Source organism: Impatiens glandulifera, chromosome 7, assembly GCF_907164915.1.
Source record: "Impatiens glandulifera chromosome 7, dImpGla2.1, whole genome shotgun sequence".
NCBI lineage: Eukaryota > Viridiplantae > Streptophyta > Magnoliopsida > Ericales > Balsaminaceae > Impatiens > Impatiens glandulifera.
The window spans coordinates 50,138,408-50,149,770 of record NC_061868.1 but is presented as its reverse complement, the minus strand read 5'-3'; the positions used below and the strand labels follow the sequence as shown (position 1 = coordinate 50,149,770).

At 30.1% G+C, this 11,363-nt stretch overlaps 1 protein-coding gene and 1 pseudogene across 1 annotated transcript; one reads left to right on the top strand and one right to left on the bottom strand.

The window, feature by feature from the left end:
• Positions 1–1,090: 1,090 nt before the first annotated feature.
• LOC124910164 lies at positions 1,091–2,806 on the top strand (annotated as a pseudogene).
• A 2,009-nt stretch (positions 2,807–4,815) lies between these two features.
• On the bottom strand, positions 4,816–6,959 carry LOC124910163 (rab9 effector protein with kelch motifs-like). Its single transcript, XM_047450778.1, has 7 exons — positions 6,840–6,959; positions 6,239–6,769; positions 6,080–6,145; positions 5,821–5,990; positions 5,653–5,716; positions 5,224–5,583; positions 4,816–5,157 (listed from the first exon to the last, which is right to left on the bottom strand). Exons 1-7 carry the CDS (start codon positions 6,957–6,959, stop codon positions 4,852–4,854), a joined length of 1,617 nt encoding a protein of 538 aa, XP_047306734.1. The 3' UTR covers positions 4,816–4,851.
• Positions 6,960–11,363: the final 4,404 nt, after the last annotated feature.

Genomic DNA, 11,363 nt, shown 5'->3' with positions numbered 1-11,363 from the left:
ACATAATTCTCAAATGGTTATCGAGCCGTTGATACTCAAAATAATTAACTCTCTAACCGATTTTTCATAACGAATTTCAGAAAACGTTGTAATAATAACATAATAAATGATACGCATCGGACGAGTATGATTATTGAAAATTTTCAAACGAAATAGTTTACCAAAAAATAATCGAGATGGTAATCCAAATATGTAAATATGACCATATCAATTGTTTCAATTCAAAATTCTTAACAACTACCCAATGAGCTCACTTACTGAATCACATTTATACTCCACAAAATTTCAAATACTAGACAAATGTTGAAAATACAAAAGTAGGTGAGTCGCGTATATTTCAACTATTTTGACACGTACTATTTATCATGTAATTTTTTTTATTCACATATCAACCCCTAAGAATTTTACTGTAAAAAATGACATAAAAAAATTATATATTGAATTAAAATTTTGAACAAAATTATATATATATACATTTTCATTTAATCATAATTTTTTTATTTTTAATAACTAATCTTACTACTTGAATTAGGAATTTCTCAAATCTCCATCTTTTTGTTATTTCTTTCTTTTTTTTTCAATTTTAAGTGAGCTCTAATTATCCATCAACATAAATAAATAAATGGTGAATTTGACTAAATGACTATAAAAAATGGGTTAAATGTACTATTATCACTTAATTTTTTTAATGTTTTTTAAATTTTTTTTTTTTATGTAAATACCTTTTCGCGTAATGCGAAGGAGAGGATCGTTACGCGAAAAAAAGGCATATAAAATGTTCAGAATGATCGTGTCCTTCGCGTGACGATCTTGTCCTTTGCGTAAAATTGGATAATTTCGTTGAAATATTTTTAGGTGGTCATTTGACTGGCCGCATTTTTTGCTTTTTTTTTCAAATTTCCCAAATAAACACTTGTAGTAAGTACTGTGACACCGCTTCATATTGTTAAGAAGCTTCTATTGGACGGACCACTTCTCACCGCTTCATATTGTTAAGAAGCTTTTAATCAGATGAAGAAAATTCAAAATCGTGTACTCAACAATTCTTCTCTCGTTTATTGTCAACATTCAAACATTCAGACAGACAACGATGAATGTAAGTAGCTTATACTTTACCATGCATCATCTTCATTGATTTCATTCTACTTCAAATCCCTAACTCTAACTCTAATTGGACGTGTAATTTTATCTTAATCAAGTCCAAGTGCGTCCTCAACCTCTGTATCGTCACACTCTTCCTCGCAGTCTTTCTCTCCAGTAATTCTTCGGCTATCAAGGTATCACCTCATTCATAACATCCTACACTTCAAATTCTGAGATTACACGATTACTGATAATATTGTTTATTGTATTGGATTGGATGGATGTTAGCTAGGACATACATGCGTTAAAGACAAGAATTGCGACGCAGGTCTACATTGTCAACAGTGCCTTACCAGTGGAAACTTACGCCGCAGATGTACTCGAATCAGCCCCATCCTCCCCACTTCTTCCCAGGTTTGTTATTTAATTAACTTTCTCATTTTCATCCATATTTGACGGAAGAGATAATAGAGATGGTTTTGTTTCTTCAAGTTCAGGTGAAAGGTCTACCGTTTAATCGTTATTCATGGCTCACAACCCATAATTCCTTTGCTCGCTTAGGTGCAAGATCAGACACAGGTTCTGTTATCTTAGCCCCCACGAACCAACAAGACACCATAACCGATCAGCTCAATGTTAGTCTCTCATCTCTGATTGTGATATATATAATAAGTTTTGATGCCTTCCAGAAGTGATTTATGACCTGCAAAGTTAGGTTGATGAATTTTAAAAGAAGGAGATTAGTTCTCTTGCAGAACAATGTCAGAGGATTAATGCTTGATATGTATGATTTCAAAAATGATATCTGGCTGTGTCACTCTTTTGGTGGAAAATGCCTAAATTACACTGCCTTTGTAAGTTCTCCAGCTTCTAATTAATTAAGTTCTTACTACTTGTGTTTTGTTTTCTGACTCATTCTATAATCTGAACGTTTTGATCAGAAACCTGCAATTAGTGTTTTGAAAGAGATAAGAGAGTTCCTAGAGACACACCCATCAGAGATCATCACCATAATAATTGAAGACCATGTTCAATCACCAAATGGCCTAACCAACGTGTTCAATGCTGCTGGCTTACGGAAATTCTGGTTTCCTGTATCTCGGATGCCAAAGAACGGTGAAGATTGGCCAACAGTGGATGATATGGTGGAGAATAATCAGCGGTTAGTGGCATTTACTTCCAATTCTTCAAAGGAAGTTCATGAAGGAATTGCATATGAATGGAGTTACTTAGTAGAGAACCAATGTGAGTGTTAATAATCACAATATTTAGTTACATTATTACATTGTAGAATAATTGATTGAATCCCATATTGTAGATGGAAAAGGGGGACTGAAGAATTTGTCTTCGTGTCGAAATCGCAATGAATCATCTCCCATGAGCACAAAAACAAGGTCTCTAGTCCTGATGAACTATTTTCCTGACGTGCCAATATTTCCTAAAGCATGTCAGCATAACTCAGCTCCATTGATTGATATGGTTAATACTTGTTATGAAGCCTCTGGTAAAAGATGGCCCAACTTTATTGCAGTTGATTTTTACAAGGTACAAATGGAATATTGCTAAATTCGTAATTTAATTTTAGTCAAAACATTCTCTCGTATGTTTGTGTTTTTCCATTATGCAGAGAAGCGACGGTGGTGGAGCATCTTCTGCTGTTGACATAGCCAACGGTCACCTAGTTTGTGGGTGCAATGATATTGCCTATTGCAAGGTTTAAAGAAAAAACGCATTTTCTTTTCAAATTTTTATTTTGTCACAATCATAATCATTAATCACTTTTGAAAATTGTCGCATTGCAGTCGGCAAACATTAGCTCTGGGAATTGCGGGAAAATTCCTAAGGCTGCTGGGGGTAAGCCTTTAATTAATAATGCCGATGAGGAACAGAAATCATTTTCTAGCGGTGGTGGCAGCAGACCGTCACTTGAACTGCAATGGTTGTATTTGTTTTTGGTGATATATATGTATAAATAATTACAGTTTCATGATCAATCTAACAACTTTTGTTTTGAAATAACTTGTACCCACGTGATTGCTGCCATTGATTTTCACAATAGTTAATTAATCCCTAATGCCAGCCATGTGAATACTACACCTTTATACATTAATAAAATATTTGCAAAAGTTTTTGGGCTTTCCCTTACAAATCCTATGGACCATGCTCAACTTTATTTTGGGCCTAAAAGATTAAAAGTATTTTTTGGGCCTGACTAATGAGTTTGAATTTCTTCAATAAATAATATATTATTATGGTTTAAATAATTAATGATAAGAAAGAAAGGAAGTGAGGAGGGGGGGAACAGGTGGGACCAGAAAAAGAAAGGGAAAGTAAAAGAAATGGAGGTGACAGAGAGGAAGAAATCAGTCAAGTCAAGGAGAGAAAGAAGACGACGACGTCTCAGTCGGAGAAGACATCAGACGTCTCTTATGACTGACTGAGTGACTGACTGACATGTGTCTGTCTGTCATCCATCCATCCATCAAACCCACTACTACTAATAATAATAAATACTAATCCAACGGCCAGAGATTGCGTAGAGGAAGACTCGCGGCAATCGCGGGAGTTGCTCTATTTCCCACGGTCACATCACTCAGTCAGAGTCAGTCTATAAATAAATAATTTTATTAAATCTTCTTCTGCTTGCTTGTGGTGGTGGACCCCACAACTTCACATTATAAATATTACCTGATTTGACCATTACTCTCCACCAGAATTTCATAACAGTCGTTTCTTTTTTACCCCCTTTTTTTTCAATTATAATAATATTTCTTTACTGTTTCTATTTGTTTGTTTCAAATCTACTACTTATTTTCTTTACTACTGATAACATTTTTCAAATAATTTAATTGAACAATTACTTTGTGATTAGAATTCAATGTAGTTTTATTTCATTTCGAGTTAATAACTTTTTAAATAAATAATATTAAGTATTTTAGTTAATAAATTAATTTAGTTTGTCTTTATTTAAAAAAAATGTTGAGTATATGTAATTTTGAGGAGTTAAATATTGTTTTTTATAAAATATTTTATAAGTTATTGATATAATATGATAAAATAATTTATTTATTTTTGGTTATGTTTTGTGTTTTTTATTTTCACAGTATTTTGATTAAATATTTTAATATTTTGACTAATAAATTAAATAATATTATATATGGAAAGTGAATAAAATGAAAAAAAAATAAAAAAAAAATCATATCTAACTCTTCAATATAGAGATGAAAATTTATTAATTGTGTAAATAAAATTATTCAAATATAAGACTAATAAAATCCATATTATAACTTACCGGATGCTTTTAATATGCAATAAAATCTTGAATTTACTGTTTGATCTTGTTCTAAATAACTTAATTTTTTACCTTCAGATTTTATTTTTGTACCTATTTCATATTTAGTTGGTTAATTTAAACTAATCAGTGAGTTAATAAACATCAATAAATCACATCTGATTTGTAATTGACCTTGTTTGATGTGGATTTTTTGTTTAAGAAAAATCTCATTTCACATTTATTTCAATCATTCAATTTATTAATTAAATAAATAAATTTAACCAATAATTCAATTTTTAAATAACAAAAAAAAAATAACGAAAAGATCAAACAAGCTTACAACCATCTCAAATTAGAGAAAAAAGTTTTTTCACACTGATTAGTCACACTGCTGCCTATCTATATATATAATACATTTTATAGTTTTGAGAATCAAACAAGGCGAATAAAAACAAATTACACTTCTATTGAAATATGTTACTACAAAAAAAAAACTATATTTCTGCATGGCTACTGCATGCACCACCCAATGTCAAAACCACTCCTTTAAGATCATTCCTAACCGCCATCGACGACGGTTGCCTGAAGCCCTGACCACCACCACATTCCGGAGAAGACTTCCCTTGACTTGAAACTTGTCTCTGGTTCGGAGTACTCGAGTTAACCACCGGTTCACCGTTAAATTGGTTTGTAGGATTAGCAAATAATACTCCTCTATAAGCCCTTCCATTCACTACTGCCGTCATTAGGTAACCCGAGTCAAAACATCCGTCAATTTTCCCACGAACCTCGGTTCCATTCTATATCATGATAAACAAAATTAATTGATTTTGATCACAATCTATAAATTAAATCACATAACTTACCATTGTTGGAAAATTGACTGTCTCTAGGGTTTTCTTTTCATCCGGTTCGTGTCTACCGAGTCTAGTCCCGAGTCGGGCGCGAATATGCTGAACGGTTTTGGGTTTGTTCTGAGTTTCATGGAGGAAATTGTGATGAGTAGTGCCCTGTTTTTGATGTAGGAGAAAGCTGGGCGGGGGAGTTTTCTTCACCGTCGTAATCGCCGGTTCTTGATCGGATTGAGACGGCGAAGAATGCTGCGAAAGTGAAAGAGAATGCTCTTCTGGCTCTGATTCTGATTCGATCTCAACTATTTTTGAATTGTTTACCCTTCTCATCCTCTTTGAATTATATATAGAATTTCGTACTAAGAAATCATCCATCTGACAAAATGTTTTGTTTATATATCATGACTTATTATTCCACTATAATAAATTATTCTTAATTTATACCTTTCTCTTATCTACACTGCGGACAACCACTAATTCTCTCAAAGGATGTTCGTCCTCTCCGCATCTACAAGAAACCAAAATTAAACATTAATTCAAAATGCGAAAATGACAAGAGTGGTTTCTAAAAACCTAAAAATCGTTAATATATTTTACAAATCAATTCCTTACCCTCCGTAAATAATGATGTCTGAATTATGGGCAACTACGGCAGTATGTGAAAACCGGCCTTGAGGCTGCGGACCACTAATCTCAACCCGTGTCCACGACCCGCCATTGGTGTCGAGAACCCAAACATCATTATAGTATTTTTTGTTTCCAACACCACCAATAACATACATCTACACATGATTAAAAGTTAAAACAATAGTCCTAACTAAGTTACATTAATATTTTTAATTTTTAAGACAAATTATTAATTAAGACTGACCTTGAAACCTATGGCAAAGGCAGCGTGACCTGCCCTAGGGCCGGGCCATGGACCCCGTGTAGCCAGCTGTAAGTTAATAATTAATTACTTTTCATTATGCATAATAATAATAATAATAATAATAATAATAATAAAAGATAATATTAAACAAATGCTTACTTTGGACCAAGTAAAAGTTTGAATATCAAGAACATTAACGTCGGCTTGATACCGATCGCCGCAATCTCCACCATAAACATAAATCTTAGTTCCAACTGCAACGGCACAATGACTGTCGCGTGGAACTGGAACGTCGCCGTTTAAGGTAGGACAAACACTCCATATCATGTTATTAAGATCAAGAATATGTAAATCATTCAAATAATTAGCGTCGCCTTCTCCGCTACCGCCGAAAACAACGAGTTTATCGTCGGAAACGACAGTAGTCGTATGACTCTCCCTTGGAGACGGCATAACGCCTCCACAAATGGGTCGTGTCCAAATTTTTGATCTGAGGTCTAAAATGTGAAGATCGTTGACCTTCTTAAACCCGGTTGTGCCGCCGAAAACCACCATTTTGTGACCGACGAGAACGGCGGTGTGGCTGTCTCTAGGACCGGGGCCTTCGCCTGAAGTTAAAACGGTGGTCCAAGCCATTGTTTGAACATTTAGAGCAACAACATCACTGAAGTGAATACCTCCACAGCAACCCTGAAATTAACCAGAATTAATTAATTAATAATAAAGAAAAGATGGCATCATGGAAAATAGAAAAAGGTACCCCAAAGACATAAATGAGTCCATTATAGTAGCAAGAAGAATGCCCCCATCTTTCGGTAGGATTGAAACCAGAAGACAGCATCATCGGATACACCCACATTGCTTGATCTGAAGAAGCCATAATTTTCTTTTTTCTTTATCGATGATAGCTTGTTTGGTTTTGGGGGGTTTAGATCGATGTTATATTAATGAATAAATAGAAAAGAGGGTCAAAAGGAAAAAGAAGAGAGAACACAAGTGAGTTATCAGAAGGACAGACAGACAGTGAGAGAGAGAGACATCGATCAGTGTCAATGTGTGTGTGTGTGTATGTATGTATGTACCTGAAAAGATGGGCGCTTTCACGTCGTAATCACTTCACTTCACCTCTACTGTCCCAACAAACAGAAACTTGTGGTGAAACATAATCAGTTTTATTATTATTAATTCATTCATGTTTTCTTTAAAGGGATTATTTGAAAATGATTAATCCTGATTATCAAATTTGATTCACTGATCCTGATTATTATAAGTGTGTTTATTTTGTTTGTATATTATTGGTTTGAATGTCTGGAGAGAGATATGTTTAATTAATTAATGAATTAAATATAATTGGTTGTTGCAGTCAAGGAAGAAAGGAAAGGAAAGGAAGAGGTGCACCGATCGATGGTTTAATTTAGAGTCCTGCAGCTAGCTAGGGAGGGTAGAGCTTTGGAATTGCTTTTTTATTATTATTATTATTATTATTTTGGGGTCGAATTGAAAATGATGAAGCGTGGGGGTATAGTCTAGGCGTCATAGGAAAACGTTTTCCATACATATATTATTTTTATTATTCTGTTTGATGAAAAAACAAGCCAATTTTCTATGTGGGTTTAGTCATGTACTGGATGTTCAAAATATAAAAATAACTTCCCAAATCTTAAAAATCAACTCTCTTGGAAAGGGTTAATTAATGTTGCAATATGGAGAATTTGTTCCATTAAAAAACTATCTATCTATCTATTGAACATGTCATTTTCCTACTATAATGGAATTATGAATTCAAATTATTATATATATATATATATATATATATATATATATATATATATATATATATATATATATATATTTATTGGCAAAAGTATCGAAATTCTAATATATTAACAACACTTTTTTTACTTGAAGCGCCCAATGATCATGCTACACTGTTTTTTTTTTGAAACACTTGTCTTCGAGTAATGGGTTATTATTGATCAGGAACTCATAAATTAATTTAGACTTTTCCTAATATTATTATTCAAATGATTGCCCATAACTACTCAATTATATATTGATATAACCAAAACATTTTATATACATTTATTTTAGAAAAAAAAAAAAAGTAATCACAATAACATCATTTTATTAATTTTGAACAATCACACAATTAATTAAATAAAATATTAAAATATTATATATTTTTTAAAACAAATTATTTATCATTATATATTAATATTATTTAAGTATTTTTATTAAAAAAACAATTCTTTAAAATCTTCGTCAATCGAAACTAAAAACCTGTTTGATTCATTTTGATTTTTTGAATAATAACATTAAAATACTCTTAATTTTTTTCTCTCTCATGTAATGATAACTTATTTTTAAATAATTAAACTTAAAACATTTTTAATATTTTAATAGATAAAAAAAAGTTATTATATAAATGAAGTGATGGTTAGATTTTATGTAATTTTTTCTTAAAAAAACTTAAAAGTTCAAAGATCAAACAAGCTGTTAGAGTTTCTTAATTTTTTTTTTAAAATCTAACAATAATTTAACATCAAGTTATCTCCTCTAATTCTCATCAACCACGTTATTAAATTTATTAAAAAAATAGTAAAATAATTTTAATTTTAAAAATAATATTTTGATAATCCTTCTTCTCCCTCGTATAATCAATAAATATATATTATAATTATATATTAATAATCTTTAAATATTTTTAAAATCATCCATCATCAATATTTTTAAATAATTCAAGGTTATTTAAAAAATACTCATTCGGAATATCATCCAGTGTTTTTTTATCCAGTGTTTTTTTAGTAGTTTTAATCAAAACTTAATATTCATTCTATTTATCTATTTCATTACTTATTTTATTTAACAAAATACAAAAATATATTTTATTTAATATATTTTTCTTTCATTTCGGATTGGGTTATTTGAATAACCTATAGAAAAAATAATGATAGTCAATGATTTTGAGAAGATAATGATTATTTTTTAATAAAAGTACCTAAAATGTATTAATATATATAAATAAAATAAAAAATAATAATTTAAAATAGAGTGTATTTTAGTATTTTAGTTAATGAAATAAATAATGTGATTGATGATAAGTGATTAATTGAAAAAATTGATTTGACGAAAATTAAATAAAAAATCCTAGCTAGTCCAAACAGAACAATCGACTAAAACATAGACCTTGTTCGGATTGAGGTTATTTAAATAACCTAGAGAGGGGAAAAAATAATTATTATTGATGATTATTTTTGGTAAAAAGAATTAAAATGTATTGATTTATATAAATAAAATAAAAAATAATAATTTTAAATAGAGAGTATTTTAGTATTTTGGTTAATGAAATGAATGATGTGATTGGTGAAAATGATTGATTGAAAATTTGGTTTTTATATAAGTTATTTAAAAAACCTAAGAAGAACAAGGTCATAGAGTTTTTAATTGATTATTTTATTGCTTAATTTTATATCATTAAACTGATATATTTCAGTAAAAGGTCAATTATAATGTGAACAAATTTAAAAGATATTATTAATTTTCAAATTAAAGATATTTTAATTTATAAATTAAATGAAAAAAAATAAAATGGATCAATTTTAATTTATTTAAAAGAGTGTAAAATATAAATACTTGATTTTTAATTTAACCATAATTTCATTTATTATAACTAATAAAAATGAAATAAAGTTAATAAGTGAGGTGGGGGTGCAAGCAAGCAAACAGAGCCGAATTCAGTCGTCACATTGCCGTCGGAGTGTGGGGTTTATCTTGGTCAACGCACGTCCCCGTCACATTGCCCTAGATTCCATTTTTCTCTCTCCTCATCACCTCGACTTAACTTATTTTCAAATATTCATTTTTTATAATTTTATTTTTTTAAAGTTAGTAAAAAGTATAAAAATAGTTTATGACAAATATATTTGAATTTTTTTAAAACTAATTTTCACTCTTTAATTGTAAACTTTACATTTTAAATGAATTTTATCATTTTAAAAAATAAATAATATTTTAAGACATCAAATAAGAACTTAAAATATCTGATAACAAATGAGTTATTTAAAAGTATTAATATATAATAAAAAAAATTTACAAAAAAAATTGAAAAATATTTTGATTTGAGGATATATAAAAAGTGGTGAATTATTAAAATAATTTAAATAAAAAAGGTCATGTCTTTTACATAAAGTTCTCTAAGCCTTTTTAAGTTATTTTTATAAAATTTAAAAAAAATAAAATATAATAATTGTTGATAATTTTAAAAAAATATATGACAACTTTTAATAGAACTAGACCTCAAAAGCTAACTAATTAATAGGGTAGAAGAGCTATTAAACCACATATAGAAATCCCATAATTCCATTGGAATTCAAGTTCCATTCCTTAACATTTAGAAGGTTACAATCCTCCACGTTTAGCCGCCCACGACAAAAGTCCCATCAATTCCAGAGATCCCGCGCTAACCTCCCCGTGCTTAGCTGCCCAACGTTCACAGGCTGAGTCCCTGAGATCCCGCGCTAACCGTCAAGGTTTCAGGCAACTCTCCGCACAAAAGATTCAACACAAAGGCTCAAGGTTTCAGGCAACTCTCCGCACAAAAGATTCAACACAAAGGCCCACTCTATACCAATGTAAACTCTGAAGAGAACCATATCTTAAAAACTTTTTTTTTTGTTTTGATAAAAAAGGACTGTTTTTATATATAAATAAAATAAAAAATAATAATTTAAAATAAAATATATTTTAATATTTTAATTAATTAAATGAATAATATGATTATTGAGAAATGATTAATTAAAAAATTAATTTTTATTTGAATTATTCTGATGAGATTTTGTAATCAATTGTTTGATAAAAGAAAAGGTAAAATTATTAGTCATATAAAATATAAGGACCTAAATATAATATCTATAATAAGTCCATGGCAAACATAAATATACATACAGTTGTGAATACAAAACAACTATCAAATCTTTCCATCTTGATTTAAAATATCAATGTAAATAGTAGATTTTATAATATAAAATAAAATGCATCTTTCCCAAACAACCCCTACTACTTGAGCAAGGGAAAGATATGGAAAATAATAATAGATGGTCAAGTCATCAGTGCAGCAATAACAACAAAAACAACAAAAACAACAACTCAAACATTATTGCTAACCTAGCTGCTAGCATGTCCACAACTGTTGTTAGTTGCCAGACACACTCAAACCATCCCTTTTGAATTTTTCATAATCAACCAACAAAACCAAATTATTTGATTTCATTTTCAGGTAGATAGA